The sequence below is a fragment of the Biomphalaria glabrata genome, chromosome 9 (assembly GCF_947242115.1).
Source record: "Biomphalaria glabrata chromosome 9, xgBioGlab47.1, whole genome shotgun sequence".
NCBI lineage: Eukaryota > Metazoa > Mollusca > Gastropoda > Planorbidae > Biomphalaria > Biomphalaria glabrata.
In genome coordinates, this window is record NC_074719.1 from 39597190 (window position 1) to 39617845 (window position 20656).

Below are 20656 nucleotides of genomic sequence, written 5' to 3' on the forward strand. Positions count from 1 at the left end.
CGCAATCATAATCAAGAGAGTTAATGACTCTGAGCTATGCTGGAAATCTATATAAACGTTAACAGGAGACCAGGAGTTTTTATGGTGTGACTGCAAAACATTACATACAAAATGTATTTAGTGTATATAAGCTTCGTTGTATTTATTGTTGCGTGCGGTAAGTTTTGTTAACATTGGATACAGTGGCGTAGCAAGGTACCTGTGGGCCTGGGTGCAACTATGTGATGGTGGGCCACGTCCCGTACGCTAAGTGGTATAAGACTAAAATCTAGTCACCCTGTAAGTAGGACTACCATGTTATAAAACTCAAATCTAGTCAGCCTGTAAGTAGAACTACCATGTTATAAAACTCAAATCTAGTCAGCCTGTAAGTAGAACTATTATGTTTTAAAACTCAAATCTAGTCACCCTGTAAGTAGTACTACCATGTTATAAAACTCAAATCTAGTCAGCCTGTAAGTAGGACTACCATGTTATAAAACTCAAATCTAGTCAGCCTGTAAGTAGGACTACCATGTTATAAAACTCAAATCTAGTCAGCCTGTAAGTAGAACTATTATGTTATAAAACTCAAATCAAGTCAGCCTGTAAGTAAGACTACCATGTTATAAAACTCAAATCTAGTGAGCCTGTAAGTAAGACTACCATGTTATAAAACTCAAATCTAGTCAGCCTGTAAGTAGGACTACCATGTTATAAAACTCAAATCTAGTCAGCCTGTAAGTAAGACTACCATGTTATAAAACTCAAATCTAGTCAGCCTGTAAGTAAGACTACCATGTTATAAAACTCAAATCTAGTCAGCCTGTAAGTAAGACTACCATGTTATAAAACTCAAATCTAGTCAGCCTGTAAGTAGGACTACCATGTTATAAAACTCAAATCTAGTCAGCCTGTAAGTAAGACTACCATGTTATAAAACTCAAATCTAGTCAGCCTGTAAGTAAGACTACCATGTTATAAAACTCAAATCAAGTCAGCCTGTAAGTAGGACTACCATGTTTGTGACGAACCGTTTTAGCTCACTCGAGGTATCACTCAGGTCTAAGCATTTAATTAATTTATTTACTCGCTATTAATCATCAATTTTATTAATTTAGCCAATCAAGCGCTAAAAACACAGCTACCACCCCTCCAATCCAACCCCACCCCTTTGGCATCGATGTCACATTTTACTATCCCCGCTTTGACACGTGCCACACTAGACTCTTGACAAGAGTACGCTCCCCTTTTCCTATCTTGGCAAACATCCGTTGACCCCCCCCCCCCCTTGTTGGGAGCGGCTGGTCACTTCAAAGTGCCCATTCAACTCAACGCCTTGGGCAACGCTGTTCGTCTGGCACTAGCCTTTATCAAGGTATAATCTCCCTTGATGTACCCAGCTCTGATAATCTCCCCTTCGTAATCCACTCTGACCACCTGGACTGATTTCCTGGACTTTCAACTCGCGCCTTCGCGCAATGTCTATCTCCCGGAAACGCCGTCACGGTCAAGCGAGGATCTCTTTGTCAAAGACGCCAGATAGTCTAGACCACCTTTGCACTTATCTCCCGCCACTCACCCCCCCCCCTTTCTATCCACGTGTATATGGACAAACTTCGTCGTCCGATCTCATTCACGCTGGAGAGCTGACAGGGAGCACATCTATCTCTTGCTTGAGCTCTAGACTATTTTCATTCCCTTATTTCACTTTGGATTGGTGGTATGTAACTTAGTAAAGTGCTTGAGAACCATTTTACTTAGTAATGTATATATATATGTTTGTGCATTTATTACTACATTATTTGTGTATATATTTGTGCATTCTTATCATGGATAATCTTTTATCTATAGGCTACACCCGCCTGAAATCTTAGCAACCTAAAGCTGATAGCAGATTTGCTGGCACCAGATCTGTAGACATCAGACCTACTCATCCTTCAAGAGTCCAAGTAACAACGCTAGCCACAGACTCGTCACTGGCTTAACTGATTGGTAGACGCAGCTTAGCTCTGCAACCATACAAGTTGGACTGCACACGGAGCCTGGATCCACTACGCCAGCCCACCAGCAGACAGCATCAGTATCAGCCACACCCGTCTCACCAGTGCAGCACCGGACCAAAAGCTAAGCAACCAGCCTAATGACACTCAGACCACTTGGTTCTAATATCTGATGATGATAGTCTCCTAATGTAAATACGCTAGATCCCATTCTAGCATCTGTACAGCATTTCACCTTTCATTATCTTATGTTGTATAATAAACTGTACATAAGTTTACATCTAAATATAGTATTTGTTGCCTGCATTATAACGCTGTGCTTATAGTTTATATGTGCAAGTAAGGATTCTCAAACTATAAAATCCCCTAGACACCCAAAACGGCCAATATCTTAATCCGACTTGTCACAATGGCGAGCCTCGTCCGGGATTTACCCAACTAATACTGCAAGCACAGCAGGCAACTCCCCAGTATTTTAACTATCATCATTGTTAGAGCACAAGACTAAAGAGTGTCATTCAGAGCTATTTTAATTTTCTAATTTTGTATTGCTGTAATTGTACTTCTTTTACAGGTTCTTAAGCACCAAACAAAGGTTAATACCACCTTTCCTATTACTCTTAAGTAATTGCTTTCAGCAGCTCCGTCATCGTCTCCACCTCTTACTCTACCTTCCGCTTTTCCCCCCCTCATTACCCACCACTCACCATCCTAGCACCCCTCACCACCATGGCCAGTGGCACACGCTCCAAAGCGGACTCTGACATGGAACAAAAAATAGCTGAACTCAGAGAACTCGCGGCCCTCATATATGACGATGAGGCAAAGCAGAAAGAATTTGTGAGGGCAGAATTTGAGGAGGAGAAGAAAAGGAAACATGAAATAGCTATGGAAAGAGAGAGAAGGGAAACAGAAGTAGCTAAAGCTAAAGGAAGACTATTCGAGCAAGAAAGGGAAGAATTGGACAAAGCCCATGAGCAGGAAATACCAGAAATCAGAGACAGCTATAGACCGCAGAGTTTGGAGCTGAACAGCACATCCGCAAGACAAGACCAGGATGCAGAGGAGAGTAAGACCATGGCTCATGCCCCAACCGGGTACACTGCCCAAACGGACACAGAAGTTACTGCTAAGGATGAAACATTCATGCCTGATACCCCTCCTCTCAACAATACCACATTGTCTACTCAGCCCGACCCTCCTGCTCAGTCTAATAGCCTCTGTGATGCCCCAATCCAGCAATTGCCCTCGAGCAAAACCCCACCTAAAAAAGCACCAATCCAACAACCAGCCACGCACGAAATCTGTAATCGCCCAGCAAGTAAGCCTCGTCATAACCAGAACGAAGCCCACCGTGACTGTAACAACAGCACGCGTGGCAACAAACCTAGCCAAGCCTACCATGACTGCAACAACAGCATGCGTAGCCGCAAATCTAACCGCAACCGCCAAAAGCAGCAGGCCCCACAGACCATTTCAGTAATGACCTCGGTCCTCAAACCCTCTGTGACTAATCAGCAAACACAGACTGATAGAACAGCGGGCGACCCATACGTCATATCAACACTGACTGTGGCCCCTGAACCCACTGCTCTTGGCCTAACGAAAACGGAAGTCTTACCGCTACTTCCTCAACCTGTCTCATCTCCCCCTGGGATAGAGACCATTCTGGTAAATGGGCGGTACGTCCGATCCTTATTTGACACAGGCTGTGCGGTAAGTTCAGTTATCTGCAAAGCACTGGTTGACCCAGCTGATCTCACAGATAGAACTGTGACGATTCAGTCCATTGACCGTGAGATCCCTCCAAAGGTTCTTCCTATTGCTAGGGTCCACGTAGAGTGCAAGTACGTGCATGGTACCATTGAGGCAGTTGTCATGGAATCGCCAGTGTATGACTTCATTCTAGGCTCCAGGTACATACCTCTAGGAGTTGTCAATAAACCATACTTCTCTCTGCCCGTCGGTAGAACGACAAAGCAGAAAGGTGGCAGCAACCAGCCGGTTGGAAGCCCTTGTCGCCACTCTAACAAATCCTTTACTGGCCCCTCAGCCAAGCTCAAGCCGCGCCACCCTGGCACTGACACTGCCGGGAAATCACGAGGTAAGCGTAATAACTACACTCGTGAAGGTCCGTTTAACTCCTGCTCCTCAGCAATCAAACCGCTCATCCCTGGCACTGGCACTGCTAGGAAGTCACGAGGTAAGCGAAATACCTACACTCGTGAGAGTCCTTGTAACTCCCGCTCTTCAGCTATCCAACCACTCATCCCTGGCACTGATCCTGCCAGGAAGTCACAGAGGAAAGTAAACTTTCACTCTCATGAAAGTGGGCCTCATCACGGCTCCACCCACACTTTAAGGCCACTCTTCCCTGACATTGACCGTGTCTGGAAAACTAGAGGTAAGCCGATTAATCGCACTCACGAAGAAACGCCTTACTATGGCTTCAGAGATAAGCCCCGTCCAACATACGCGCATTGGGCACTCCGCCATAACACCCATCCCACTTACTGGTCTGCCCCAAGAAGGAGATGTACCCAGTCCTATCTACCCGGCCTATTTCCCCAGGTTTCCAGAATTGCCCCTTCCACGTGGCAATCCGCCTGCGGACAGAACATAGGCGACAGCGGACCCTTAGGACGGACACCCCTCTGGACCTTGGCAACCTCTTAACTACTGGGAAAATTTTCTTAAATGCTACGACCGACAGTAGACGAAACTTGAACGATACCAACGTGAGCACTTTATAGATCTTTTAACCAAGACCTATCTTACGCGGGGAGGGTTGTGACGAACCGTTTTAGCTCACTCGAGGTATCACTCAGGTCTAAGCATTTAATTAATTTATTTACTCGCTATTAATCATCAATTTTATTAATTTAGCCAATCAAGCGCTAAAAACACAGCTACCACCCCTCCAATCCAACCCCACCCCTTTGGCATCGATGTCACATTTTACTATCCCCGCTTTGACACGTGCCACACTAGACTCTTGACAAGAGTACGCTCCCCTTTTCCTATCTTGGCAAACATCCGTTGACCCCCCCCCCCTTGTTGGGAGCGGCTGGTCACTTCAAAGTGCCCATTCAACTCAACGCCTTGGGCAACGCTGTTCGTCTGGCACTAGCCTTTATCAAGGTATAATCTCCCTTGATGTACCCAGCTCTGATAATCTCCCCTTCATAATCCACTCTGACCACCTGGACTGATTTCCTGGACTTTCAACTCGCGCCTTCGCGCAATGTCTATCTCCCGGAAACGCCGTCACGGTCAAGCGAGGATCTCTTTGTCAAAGACGCCAGATAGTCTAGACCACCTTTGCACTTATCTCCCGCCACTCACCCCCCCCCCTTTCTATCCACGTGTATATGGACAAACTTCGTCGTCCGATCTCATTCACGCTGGAGAGCTGACAGGGAGCACATCTATCTCTTGCTTGAGCTCTAGACTATTTTCATTCCCTTATTTCACTTTGGATTGGTGGTATGTAACTTAGTAAAGTGCTTGAGAACCATTTTACTTAGTAATGTATATATATATGTTTGTGCATTTATTACTACATTATTTGTGTATATATTTGTGCATTCTTATCATGGATAATCTTTTATCTATAGGCTACACCCGCCTGAAATCTTAGCAACCTAAAGCTGATAGCAGATTTGCTGGCACCAGATCTGTAGACATCAGACCTACTCATCCTTCAAGAGTCCAAGTAACAACGCTAGCCACAGACTCGTCACTGGCTTAACTGATTGGTAGACGCAGCTTAGCTCTGCAACCATACAAGTTGGACTGCACACGGAGCCTGGATCCACTACGCCAGCCCACCAGCAGACAGCATCAGTATCAGCCACACCCGTCTCACCAGTGCAGCACCGGACCAAAAGCTAAGCAACCAGCCTAATGACACTCAGACCACTTGGTTCTAATATCTGATGATGATAGTCTCCTAATGTAAATACGCTAGATCCCATTCTAGCATCTGTACAGCATTTCACCTTTCATTATCTTATGTTGTATAATAAACTGTACATAAGTTTACATCTAAATATAGTATTTGTTGCCTGCATTATAACGCTGTGCTTATAGTTTATATGTGCAAGTAAGGATTCTCAAACTATAAAATCCCCTAGACACCCAAAACGGCCAATATCTTAATCCGACTTGTCACAATGTTATAAAACTCAAATCTAGTCACCATATAAGTAGGACTACCATGTTATAAAACTCAAATCTAGTCACCTGTAAGTAAGACTACCATGTTATAAAACTTAAATCTAGTCAGCCTGTAAGTAAGACTACCATGTTATAAAACAGAAATCTCAAACCATGTAAGTAGGACCTACAGTTGCTACGCCGCTGATTAGGTATATTCCTTTGTTAGTGGCTTGGTAAAGTAGGAAAGACGTTTCTACTAAATGTGGAAGAGATCTGAACTAAGTGATATAGCCTATATTTGATTCCAACACATTCATAGCGCTGACTTCTGTCGTTTATCAAGTATAAAATTGAACATTTTCTAAGTCCATTGGTGGCGATTTATCGGATATTTTTCAGTTTGTTTTAGTGATATTTAAACATCAGACTTAAAAAGGTATAAAAAGACTTTCTGGGTGTAGTAAAACGTGAATGACGGCTACATAGTAATGTTCCGGACTGTCGTCTTGATGGCTCTGGGTTCGAACCTTACCTGCCACCAACCCTTGCAGTGCTCCTGGAGGTTTCAGCAACGATGAAATAATGTTCAATTCTGAAAAATCTTAAAGCAGAAGAACTGCTGAGATTTCTCAATTAAGTGAGTTAGGGACATTTCCATGGTTCGTTGGATCCAAAGACACGCCTTAATTTGTTTTAAACATATCATGTCTAATTGATTATTGTGGTACAGGTAAACAACATTTTCAACTGTTAATAATTTAAAAGTGTAATAATTAGACTAAAACTATGGAAAAAATTAAATGCCAACACAAGGTAACAGCTTCTCAATTCTATGGAAAAGAGGTAGGTAAGGATACCCCTTTCAGACCTTGAAATCTATTGGAGCCACCTAAGTAGGGTGTTATGTGGCCAGCACAACGATCATAATCTGTCAGATGATGATTTAAGTCGGATGGACTTGGCGTCCCGTGAAATTACAAAATAACTGGGATATGAACTCAGATCCACCAGTTCGGCAGCCAAGCGATCTACCACTCAGCCGCCACGCTAGATTTATCACTCAGCTGCCACGCTAGATTTATCACTCAGCTGCCACGCTAGATTTATCACTCAGCTGCCACGCTAGATTTATCACTCAGCTGCCACGCTAGATTTCCTTCTATGGATCAAACATTTGTATTGTTAATGTAATTGAAACAAAATGTATTTCAGAGGGTTTGCACATGGCAAAGCGAGGTCAAGAGTGCACGGAGCTTAAAGAATGCATCTCCATCATCAGTGGCTTTGATCCAACTAACATCATGAGTGTCTTTTCCTTGACAGACCAAGACAATTACGATCAGTTCTGTCAGTAAGTAGTTCATCGAATCATTCTGTCAGTAGGTAGGTCATCGAATCATTCTGTCAGTAAATAGGTCATTGAATCATTCTGTCAGTAAGTAGGTCATCGAATCATTTTGTCATTAAATAGGAAACAGGTATCTTCTACACGCAGTCTTATAGCATGCCATTTTTTAAAAATACTTATTCATAACTGTGTTTTAAGTAACCCAACAAATAGACACATTGTACTTTTTTTTTGTTCTCATTTTACAAGTCGGAGGGTTCAGATCATTAATCGTATATCTGACAAAAACCGCGCTGTGGTTTCCAGATAGTGCATTTCTACATGTTTTTTTTTTATATACAAGGGTTTTGAGGCCAGAGTCTTGTTCTGGTCTCTTGATGTAGAATGCAGCTTTAAAGTAAATGGTCAAATTTCTCTGGTGATGCTCCACAAGGGCAGGTTTCGCTCGTCGCGACTTTAGGTTTCGGAACATATGTTGTCTCATTGTGTCCAGTTCTGAGTCGAAATATTTTGCTTTGGTCATGTCGAGATAGCTTATATTAGGCGTCCTTTGGGATGTGAGCTGGTTCAATTCTCATTTCTTCTACACTCTATTATTTTAATTTTTTCTTCAGGGCAGAGAGGAATTTTTATTTTTTGTTTTTTTTCTTCTTCCATCTTTATGTCTGCTTTTTCATTGCCTTTTAATTCAATGTGTGCCGGAATCCATTGAAGAACAGTTTCATTGCTGTTGTTACGGCACATTCTATAACTTTGCATGAATAACTCGTCTACACAGTTTTTATTGATATTGTTATAATTCTGGTGGTGATTGGTATAGGTGTCAGTGTGTGTGTGAGTAGTGTGCTGTCACAAAGTACACATGCCAGCGCTGGACGAGCAGTCATCCGTAAAAACTGGCGACTGTCAGTCTCGACGAGTGACGACACGACGACGTTTTTGGAAGGATCTGCGTTCTGAACAGAAGCAGGTCTGTCTCGTCAGATATAATCATGTGATCAACCAGAAGGATCAAGTCTTTTTCCGTCGCTTTTTAAAAGACATTCAGAACCTTATATTAAGAGCGAAGGTGTCGCATCTCAGACGGCTTAGTTCACTACAGACGGACTAGTTCAGTACAGTTCATCGGTGAGTTCTGTACGGCGCCATAGAGACAAAGTCTTGATCTACGAACAAGTCCGACAAAACGAGCCCAGTGTGAAAAGTCAGTAATGAACAGTTGAACCTAGTGCAAGAGAGTTACGGACGAGGTGAAGACACTAGTACAGAATCAGACAAGAGTTGATACGGCGGTACCGTTGTCACGGTTAAAAGTTTGTACATTCAAATTGAACAGTATTGGCTGTCGTGTGGGGCAGTATTACCTGAGGGGATAATAGCAACTGACCCCACAGATACCTCACTGGACACTGATAATAAAGAGACTACACTGAATTTTGTTTCTCTTTAACGAAACTCGACCCTGGCACCGCCAGTGAATAAATACTTGTTCATATCTAACAAAATAAATAGCATCCACCCTCTTCTTATACAATAAATGTAATTATCCCCCTTTTAAAAAGTTTTGCTATTCGATTTTATAGAGTTGAAAATTTGGGTTCGTCATTGAGTAGCAGGATATCGGATGCATTTATTCATACTAACAAGTGTGTCATCTACAGGCTATATCTAATTGTATGTTTCCCTCACAAAGTGAAATCAAGACGAGTATTATAATCTAAGTCATGCGAGGCACATCCATTAAACTTTTAGATTAACAAAATATCCCATGGAATATTAAATACAATAAATCAAAATTAGAGATTAGAATACTAAGGGGAAGACATACTAATCTGTATACGTATTTTAACCTTCAGTTTGATCTTCTGTTTGTTTATAGAAAATTTGATACATTTTAATTTGACCGACTAAAAAACGTATTTAATTGTTTTATGTCTCAGGCAACAAGATGCGGTCCAGGTGTGTGTGGAGCACTATAAAGGCGATTGCGAGGACACTACAGCAGTGGATGTAGCCAATAGCTTTGTGGATACGCTCGAGTTTCTGTGCTCGGACGAAGGAAATGATGGTTAGTTTTTCTTAATCGCTTCCTTTCTCTTTATCTTTCTCTTTCTTTCTTTCTCTTTCTTCCTCTCTCTCTCTCTCTCTTTCTTTCTCTCTTTTTTTTTGTTTTTTTCTTTCTCTTTCTTTCTCTCTCTCTCTCTTTCTTTCTCTCTCTTTTTTTTTCTTTCTCTTTTTTTCTCTCTCTCTTTCTTTCTCTCTATCTTATATAACTTTCTCTATACATTTTGCCTGGTAATTTTTTTTTCTTTTTCTTTTTATATGAAATTTGTCTCTCTCACGCACTCGTTTTCATCTCCCCATTTCTCTCTCTCTTTCTCTTTTTCTCGTTCTATTTCTCTTTCTCTCTATACATATATAAAGATTTAGCTAAAGTTTTAAAATAGACAATCGGGAAATAAATGAAAAAAAAAATTACATTAATTTGTGTCTGTTAAAAAAAGAGAAATCTTTATGTGTCCAAAAATGATACTACAAAATATACAAATATTTGTGGTTAAGTACAGTCATTGGTACTTGAAGTGAAGATCAACAGCACTGTCAGCTAAAGTCAAACCAAACTTTGAATTAAAAACTGTATTACAACATTTGTTTCTTTAGATCCTATTGATAAATGGACATTACACACGTATTTATATAACAAAACAGAAGTGAACTATAGGAAGGGGAGTATGAAAGAAAGATGCTAGGAGAAAAAGAAAACATCCACTTTTAATAGGCATGAAGAGATATTATATAGTAAATGATTTTAGTACAATATGTCCATCGTTAGGGGACATGGGTAAATATGTAATTAGAACTATTATAAAATATTGTGTATTTAGAAGTGGTTCTAGTTTGATTGCATTATCTGTACTTTTTATAGACAAAGGAGTAGTGTTTATAACAATAACATATAACTTTATGTATAATAATCATCTTTATTGTTTCTCTAACGTTGTATGAAAAAAGACTAGTGGCAGCAATCAAAATATGTAATGACCTGAACGGTAAAGCGCTTGGCTTCCGAACTGGGGTTCTGGGTTCGAATCCTGGTGAAGACTGGGGCTTTCGATTTCTGGATTCTCGGGCGCCTCTGAGTCCACCCAGCTCTAATTGGGTAGCTGACATTAGTTGGAGAAAAGTAAAGGCGGTTGGTCGTTGTGCTGGCCACGTGACACCCTCCTTAACCGTAGACTACAGAAACAGATGACCTATATATAATCAGCACTACAGACCACAAGGTCTGAAAAGGGAACTTTACTTTTTTTTTACAAAAAGTTTACACTGACCACAAACAATTTGGTTCATTCTTCAAAAGTAAATACCATTCCTAACTTTTTAAATGAAGTAATCTTCTCTCGTGTCCAGTTCTAACGACATTGTCCAACTCTCCATGTGCCAGTGAGGAAGATGTGCAGAACTCGGCCTTAAACGACCTTCAGGTCTGCTTCGAAACATTTCAGACAGAGTTCCAGGTTCAAGCGCTAAAGGAAATAAGCGAAGGTCGATTTTTAGAAAACATCAACATGTGTCCGTAAGTTATTCTTATAAATTTCTAAATCTTTTAACATCAATAATGTATTCTTTTGCAACTAATAAGAAAAATACATTATCGCTTCTCAAATTAGTAATTTTAGTATAGAACATGTATTTGTACCCCGAAAACTTTCAATCTAAAATGTTCTAAAAATAACTAGAATATTTATATATAAATGCGGATTCTATTTTGCATATTTATATGCAGATTCTTGTCTACTCTAAAAACTTGCGTCAATGGTGCTCTGACCACTACATGCGGAGATGGATTAAGTCCAGTCATGGATAGATTGTGGGAGCTCAATCAGGCCTCTACCCCAGAACTGGCGGGCAACTGCTAATTTAGTACTATAGAAAATGGTAAGTATTTTAACAGCCATAGCTCAAAAGCTGTTTTTTTACTAAATTTATATCAACTATGTCTGTTAGTCTGTCTGTCTGGTAAATAGTCTGTACACATGATTTCTCCGACACCCAAGCTCGGATCAAACTGAAATTAATTTTGCAGTTTTTTTTCTTTTACCTGACAACATAAGAATTAATACAAAAAATATCAATTAGTTAATCAACAATTGGTAATTAATTATTTTGTTTAGTATCTCGAACAAGAAAAAGAAGTAGTACTTAAGTGAAGCTGAATTAGTCCCCTTTATAGGTCGCTGCTCTAAATTGAAACAATCAATATAGAACTATACATTATATTTTGACTATATACATGTAAATGTTTTTTCGACTAAACTTGTATGGCTCTGGCGCTCCGCTTCAAATGAAGATTATTACGAACTAACCTTAAGGTCTCGCAGGTCTGCGGGAATGGCTCGGAACCAGAACCGCCAGGACGACTTCCGGAGCGCAGACCAACCAATCAGACAGCCATCTTTTGTTTTCAATAATTACCTACAAACTCATGACAAATCATGTTTTTAAAAGTTAATTAAACATTATAGATAAATGTGCTAATAATCAAATTGTTTTTTTTTCATCCTCAGATCATCTTTTGATGTCAGGGACTGAAAACAAACTCCAACATCTAGACAGAATTCGAATACGTGACAAAAAGCAAGTTTTAAGTGCTCTTTTTTTTTGTAAAAGTATAACTAATTTACGAAATTAAACATTCAAAAAAATTCACTAGTATTTTTTTTTTTTGATAAATAATAACGTAGATGTCTAGTTTGGATAAATAATAACGTAGATGTCTAGTTGACACAAATCAAGAAACTGAGTTTAAAAAAAATGATATTTTGTATCATTTCACGGATAGTTCAGGCCTTAGATAGTCAGTGGACCGTCAATGAAGTGATTGTTTTGTGGCTCCAAACGAAATAGAGAAACGAAACAATTTTTTTTTTTAATTTACATATTGTATTAAAAATCCCAACTCTATCTATATCTACACTGATAAATACATAAATTTATATTGCACAATTTCCTAAGCGTCCAAATAGTGTTTTGAAATACTATGTACCCTATTCTTACAGATGTCATAAACCTTTAACAAAAAAAAATCAATTTTGTATTCTTTGATTGTAGTGAATGTCTTGAATAAATATATAAATAGCATAAAAATTTGTTTTAAAATAATTACTCCTTTATAAAGGTAATGATTCTCAATAATTACAAATTTTATATAAACTCATTTTGTCTGTTTGTCTCTCTTTCTTTGAAGTAAAAGTTTGAACATGTTTTGATTTCTATGTCCCATTTTCGGATTAAGTTAAAACTTTGCGTATTTATTCATTAAACCCGAAAGACACGAATCAATCCAAAATATAGCCAATTAGTTAATCATTTAGTACTAATGAATTAATATTGTGTAACATAGCAGAAAAGGAGATACATCTCGTAATTTTCATATAAACGGCAGTACTTAGAAGTTCTTTCTAAGAAGTTCAGGGATGAAATGACCGGGGATGAAATGACCAGGGATGAAGTGACTAAGGATGAAGCGACCGGGGATGAAGTGACCAGGGATGAAGTGACCGGGGATGAAATGACCAGGGATGAAGTGAATAAGGATGAAGTGACCGGGGATGAAGTGACCAGGGATGAAGTGACTAAGGATGAAGTGACCGGGGATGAAATGACCAGGGATGAAGTGACTAAGGATGAAATGACCAGGGATGAAGTGACTAAGGATGAAGTGACCGGAGATGAAATGACTATGGATGAAGTGACAGACATTGAAGTGACCGGGGGATGAAATGCTCGGTCACACTGTCTATTGTTAAGGCCTCCGCGCGGTGTTGATTCTTGGCAATCAGTCTAGTGTAGATCTGACTGGAAGTAACGCTGAACTAAACTACTTCAGTAACACTGGCGAAAGGCCGAAACAATCAAATATGTAGTCGACGCTGATATGTTGTTCTACAAATATGTTTAATACTCAAGAAGGGAATCGTCCGATGTCAATAATGTCGTACTCAAGTCTACTACTCTACAAGAAGCGTCTTCCTTTTAGCGTCACTTAGAGCGTTCTTATTTTTTAAAGATCTGTCACGTCACTTGTCGCTAATTAAAACTTTCCCCTTATTCCCGAAACAAATAACTAATTCCTAATCATGTCATAACACTATATAGCTATGATATATTATTTTCCTCAGCGATGTATTATAAGTTTCTCTAAATTGAGAACATCATTTCATTTGCAATGTGATGATGTATAAAATATAAGTCAGACTTTCCTGTCTGGTTGCCAAATTATAGTTTTATAGTTGGAACACAATGTTTTATTAACATTGAAGCTCCATTCTTAAGGGTTTCCAAACAATGTAGCTCTTCCTCTCTCTCTCTCTCTCTCTCTCTCTTATATAAATATATAAAAATAACAATGTTTAAAAACGACAATTAAATTATTTTTTTTTACAAATATTTCCAGTGTCTGTATCTGCGTGATGAAGTCTAGCCCTATAAAAAGATACGCCTTTTTACGTAATCTATGATCTCTCTTTTATAACTCTAAATTTTATCTCTAAATGCTTCACACCTCAAAACGAACATGTATTCGTATGAAATCTAGCTCTCAGAATTTATCAATACACGATTTCTTGTGTCACTTTTTAGAGCAGTAAGTGTATGGAATGGAGTCTCTGGACGTAATTAAAAACGTGTGCTCGATTAGTTCAAACAAAAGAGTTCTTGTTTGTTTGTTTGTCACTTGAGACAGGGCAGGAGAACAATTCTTTACTAAACTACGTTTACTGAAAATCAATTACAGATAAAAGTTTCTAACAAAACAAACCATGTAAATCTGTGTGTATTTTTAATTCCTATGTCCAAGATCCGCAGGTGGGTCAGAGTGACACAGTAATAGGGATGGCTGCATGGTCGTGCTGTATGCGCGCTGGACAGTCGTTAGGTCGTCTTGATGGTCCCAGGTTCCTAACCTTCCCGGTGTCATCCCCTGTCGTCCTGCGGAAGGTTTTGAACTAGGATGTGCATTTTCTTCAACTCTTAAAGAAACATCCGAAACATTTAAACATTTTACAAACATAGATGAATGGATGGACCAATGGGAAGGTGGATGACTGTATGGATACATGGAAGTGGAAAATTGTGGATGGATGGATTGAAAAAAGAGAAAATGGGATAACGGATGGTTATTAGGGTGGATGGATAATTAAATGGATTGATTAACAGATGAATTAACGGATGGATGGATGGATAAATGGATAGGTGGATTGATTAAAAGATGAATGAGGAAATGGATGGTTGATAGGGTGGATAGTTATATGGATTGATAAACAGATGCATTGATGGATGGATGGGTGGATGGATTGACAAAAAAGATAAAATGTGAATATGGATGTTTGACAGGGTGGATGGATAAATGAAAAAAAAATGTAAAGAATACAAACTTTAATTAAAATGTTATTAATAGATGTTTAATTAAATATTGATTTTAAAATCATTATTTAATTTTCCTCTATAAGATAAAAGAACAAACGAATGAAGAAATCTAGACAATCCAAATTTTCTTTGTTATCAGAATGATGTCCCTTTGTTCATTAGGAAGAAGGCTCATCCTGTTTAGAACACGTGGTGCACACTCTACACCAGTGATTCCCAAAGTGGTCTAAATAGACCCCCAGGGGTCTAAGAAGACTTCCAAGGGGTCTACGAAAGTGAAAAAATAAATTGGGGGTCGATAAGATGTCCACGGGGGTCTACGATCATGGATGTCATTTAAGCCTAGCAAGTCTTGACTTAAATGTTTACATTCCATTAATGTAACTCTTTCATACACTAATATATTAGTTGTACCTCAGTTAATCCTTTAAATATTTCTCATGCTGCAAACTGCCTAAGGGTTGCCGGCTCCTTTTTCTACTTCAGGGTATACCCACAAAACCTTGCCCATATTTGAGTATAGTTGCAAGGCAGGAGAGGTTTCAATTCAGTTTGCCTTCTGCTAGGTGGGTAGCAAGCCAAGGTTAATAAGCCTTTCCTGCTCGAAGCTTACTGGTTTAGGCGCCAGTTACTCGTTTTTGCCCCTTCTCCTGTTAGTAAAAACAGTTCTGCGGACCCAATATTTAAGCCACACGTGAAAGATCGAGAAATAAACGAGAAACTCTTTGCCAAAACTTTTACAATGATATTTAAGACAAAAAAAATAATTAATTAATATTTAACGTTTATAGGACTACTTCATAGAACAAGAAATTCCTATATGAAACATAATATCTGTAGCAAGGATATTTTTTAAAAAAAATCAGTGTGTTTGTTGATTCCAGTAATAAATATTAAATACTATTTTAGTTTGTTAAAATTTGAATTTTAGCAATAAAAAAGATAGATCTCTATAAATTTTAATGTTGCTTTAAATGAACTTTTCAATATTCAACTCAACATAGTTAGAAATTCGTTTTAAAAAAAAATGTTGATGAATTTGCAAAAATGCAATACAAGTTAAGTAGGGGGTGACGGGGGTCTGCCGAAAATCAGAAAACATGGCAAGGGGTCTACGAGACAAATAAGTTTGGGAACCACTGAAGTCTACATCAAGGGTTCTCAACCTGCGAATCTCAACCCCCATGGGGACGAATGACCATTTGCCAGGGGTCGCCTAAGACCATCAGAATTTTTTTTTTTTGTGGCTCTTATTCATCCGAATTTATTTCGGGTTTTCTAACGTGTTGTGACAAGTAGAATTGTATCCTATGAGATGCACGTAAATATTGAACATATTATTGACCAAATTATCTCAGCGTTCAAGCCTATCAGAACTAAGGGACTTAACATCATTCAGTTGCAAGAAGTAAAACATTTCTATGTTCAGTACTACAGTAGTATCCACTGGCTTAGCATGGGCGAGGTATAGAGAAGAATATGGGATCTTAAGGAATACATTGTTGTGTTCTTTGAAGGATATTGACTGCGCTTTCTTTGTATTAATATTTGTAATGAAAAGTGGAAGATAGACTTCATGTTTTTATTAAAAGTATTACAATAAATTAAATGTACATGTTTAATCTCTTTAAACGAGACTGTCCCATTTCACTAGGCAAGCAAGTGAAAACAGGTTTTATCATTTTCATTTGATAAAATGTGAATATTGTTTTAGTGAAATTGTTGAAAAATACAAGACTTATGTCAGGACTGAGTTCTGGTCAGCCTGGGTCTCCATTTTACTGTATAGGAGAAGGGGGGGGGGGGGGGCAATTCAGGTTGTTGACTTCAAAACTGTTATTGTTTTGGATTGTTTTACTTGTTGAGATGTTTTTGTTGAATATAATGTAACTCATAATAAGGCAGCGTGGTTTTGTTCTTAGTCCAGGACAGTTGGACTTTTGGATTTAGATATAGTCGAAGTGTAGACTCTAATTATTTTTCTGTGTTGTCACTATTCAGTCTATGGAATATTAAGCTGTTATATTTTTAATTGATACTGTATATTTCAAATGTCTGAACTGATTCTGTATTATAGTACAGCTTACGTAATAAACATGTTATATGTCTGTGAATTGGCATTCTGAATCTGTATTCTGTCGTTGTATCTGTCGTTTTGGGACTTGGGTACATTTAGTAATACACATACGTATATTAGAGAGGAAATGAGTCTTGACAACTTATTTGAATTCCTTGTTATGGAATTTGAAGGCAAATTTTTTGACGTCAAGAACTTGGAACCAGTTTTCAACATCCTCAGTTCACCATTTAGTGCAGAAGCTGATTCAGCTCCACAGGACATACTTCAAAGCAAATTATGATCTAAAAGAGAAGTTTCAATCAGTTCTTCCGCGGGTATTTTATTAGTGACAGAAGCTGTATTTCCACACTTAAAAGAAGAATTTTTGATGCTAAGCTTTTGGTCCACATATTTCTGGGATCAAGAATTTTCTTGTTTGAAACAAAATAAAGAAGTGAAAGAGCAGGTCGATGCTGACTGACTGTAATTTGTCAGCAGTCACAACGATGAAAACTGGCAGGCTAGTTGTATAATACAGTACAGGAGTACACATATACATTGAAAAGCAGCTAGCGTATTATTCTAAGTTATAAGAACATATATATATATATACGGCCCCCAAATCCTAATTTTTGTATGCGGCCCTCGATAGAAAAAGGTTGCCCACCCCCGTTCTAGGCTTAACTCACGTTATGATGGGTGTATTTGATTTCATTTTCAGCATTGTCTGAAGAAACTTGTGTAAAAGAAAATCGTGTAAAAACAAAACCACACCAAGCATTTTATACTATTCGAAAAAAAAAATAGTACTTAAAAAAATAAACTGGGACCCCACATTCAAACATTTGAGATCTACTTCTCCGTCAATGTACAGATTTTCAATGCTATTGTTTAATTAATTATATGTTTGCTCGAGCTAATTGTATACGTGTCAGTTGGTGCTTGCGTCAGACGTGAGAAGAACGTTCCAGAACCAGTCCGTTGAAGACGTTGTGTTTGTAGAACAGAAAATGTTTTACCCTCTGCTGCTGTGTTGTCTTGCTTCACTCCTGGCTGTTTCAGGTAATTCTTTTGTATGACGCTCGCTTTTTAATTTAAAATTTCTTTAATATTATTGTAGCTATGTTTCTGCATCTGTGTTTAGAAAGTTTATCAGTGTTGTGCTTAAAAGTAGGCTGAGACATGACTTTCTTAAAAGATAAGCTTCCTTTTTTCCCAAATGAGGAGATTCTCTTATTATTGAGCAAGAGAAAGATGCACCCTGCACTCCGACTAGTAAATATCATGTTAGGAGGCTGTCGCAGTGGATCTGGAACAGCACTTGGACTTTTTTATTTGGTGAAGTAATAAGCTTGAGCGAGATTTTAATCGCTTTGAGGAACAAGTCTTCGAATCATCTGTCAAGACAATTGGAAGGTATTGGTGAAGGAGCAGAGTTACAATTATGTACAATTACACATTTTCTAATTTGCTATGACACCTGCTTGGATCTCTTCTAGATTGAACAATCATTCAAAAGTTCAAAATCCCAATCTTCATAGGAATATGAACTGAAGTCTGTTTGATTCTGAGGCTAAAGCGCTTTACCACTTGGTCACCACTGTCCATGTTTAAAGTGATAAATAATTTGATGGATACGACCACTAAATTATTATGCTTTTTATGTTGTATTGTATTTTATGTTTAATAAAAGAAATAAAATCTGCCTGTCTTTACATAACCAATAATTTCCCTTTTCTCTTGTTTTCATATTCTTAACATCTGGGAAAATGAAGAATTGGAACTTTAGATTTTCAAATGTTTGAAGAACAACTGCATTAATATTATTATTATTATAGATTTTATATAACGCTACTTTCATGTTTATAGCATGCTCAGAGCGCTTTGGTCCAATCTAATTTTGTGGACGAAGTGGGGAGGAGGGGTATCTGGGAGAAAGTTTTCCGTGCTGCTTTTAGGTTCTCAGTAAACACAATTCTGATCGAGTCGGGTGTCCAACTTCGAACACCGTTGATAGATAACCAAGCCACGCTCAAGCGTACTTAGCCTCTCGGTCAGACTGTTACATAGTTGTTGATTGTGTCTGTTTTATAATTTCTTGCCCAATATATAAAAACTGAACCATTTTTTTCAAAAAAATCATTCTTGCAAAACTTGAGACTACGTGTTCGACGCAACTCTTCCATGAATGCTTTAGCTTTGTTTACGAGGAGAGTAGATCAAATAAGACACTGACATGAGGCTCTATTTTGTCTGAGGTAGTAATTGAGCAAGTCAATAAGAAAGAAGAGCATGTATTTAAAAAAAAAACTGTTACGAAGTGCCATTATGAAATTAATTTGGATCAGTCGTGTCATTCAATTTGTAATACATCAATAACAATAAAACGTTGCGGTTAGACAATTTTTAACAATCGTTTTTGTTTAGCGCCATTCCATGCTTTTAGCTTTCTCAACATTATCACTTGTCTGGACCAAGTTTGAAAAATGGATGAGTATATACAAAAACGGGTGAAGGACCTGAGTTCTAAATCAAGCCTTCTCAAGCCGACAGAACTAACACTCTGCTTGTGAGCGCTTTTAAAAACAGAAGATTGTATATATATATATATATATAGTTCGACCATCGTAGTTCGATGATGACCACTTTTGTCATCCAGGGGGCTGAGGGATTTGCACTGGGGTTTTGTGCGTCCTCCAGTGGCTGTCGAGACCTATGTGTGCCCGGAAAGATCGGCTGCACACTGGGCAGGTTATTCCAGCTGGAGCTAGTGTCATTGGCCTTGCTTTTCTTCTCTGGCGCTTTGCCTTTGCTTTAGCGCTGACGCTGTTCTCTTTTCCTCAGTAATTTGTGCGCCAGTTTTCATAGCGCAACGTCATGATGCCCTGTCATGTATTTCTGTCTACCAGGTGGCTGGGTTTATGCTTAACGCTTTCAGAGAAGCTTTGAGAGTGTCCATAAAGCATTTTCTTTGTTTGTTTTAAACTTACTTTAAAGCGGCGACCTACAAAAGGGATTTAAATCAGCTTATACCACCTATTCAGACCAATACAATGTCTTCCCCTTCCAAACCAAATGATTAAATACCAAAAGTTAATTAACTAAGGATATTTTAAATTAAAACTTGTGTGGTCAGATAAAAGAGGTATTTGTGCAAACATTTAGCTTAAACCGAGATTGGTTGTCGGAGACATAATATGAATGAAGATGAATGGAGATGAAGACAGATGTAAGGAGAGAGGGGGAGATGAAGACAGATGTAAGGAGAGAGGGGGAGATGAAGACAGATGTAAGGAGAAAGGGGGAGATGAAGACAGATGTAAGGAGAGAGGGGGAGATGAAGACAGATGTAAAGAGAGAGGGGGAAATGAAGACAGATGTAAGGAGAGAGAGGGAGATGAAGACAGATGTAAGGAGAAATGGGGGAGATAAGGACAGATGTAAGAAGAGAAGGGGAGATGAAGACAGATGTAAGGAGTGAGGGGGAGATGAAGACAGATGTAAGGAGAGAGGGGGAGATGAAGATAGGTGTAAGGAGAGAGGGGGAGATGAAGACAGATGTAAGGAGAGAGGGGGAGATGAAGACAGATGTAAGGAGAGAGGGGAGATGAAGACAGGTGTAAGGAGAGAGGGGGAAATGAAGACAGATGTAAGGAGAGAGGGGGAGATGAAGACAGA

At 38.8% G+C, this 20656-nt stretch overlaps 2 protein-coding genes across 4 annotated transcripts in view; both read left to right on the forward strand.

Annotated features, from left to right (window-relative positions):
* On the forward strand, positions 1-12201 carry LOC106053062 (uncharacterized). 2 transcript variants are annotated; one of them, XM_056042203.1, is made up of 6 exons: positions 1-157; positions 7356-7494; positions 9432-9559; positions 10903-11068; positions 11279-11430; positions 12060-12201. In XM_056042203.1, the coding sequence occupies exons 1-5, from the start codon at positions 112-114 to the stop codon at positions 11409-11411; spliced, it is 612 nt and encodes a 203-aa protein (XP_055898178.1). In that variant the 5' UTR covers positions 1-111; the 3' UTR covers positions 11412-11430; positions 12060-12201. The 2 variants fall into 2 exon arrangements, with proteins under 2 accessions (XP_055898178.1, XP_055898179.1); XM_056042204.1 differs by lacking the exon at positions 1-157 and adding an exon at positions 169-279.
* A 5681-nt stretch (positions 12202-17882) lies between these two features.
* Positions 17883-20656, forward strand: part of LOC106075000 (uncharacterized) — a 33976-nt gene continuing 31202 nt past the window's right edge. For both annotated transcript variants that reach the window (XM_056042233.1, XM_056042231.1), the window contains exon 1: positions 17883-18040. In XM_056042233.1, coding sequence (XP_055898208.1) covers positions 17989-18040 — 52 coding nt within the window. In that variant the 5' untranslated portion in view covers positions 17883-17988. The remainder of the gene's footprint in view (positions 18041-20656) is intronic.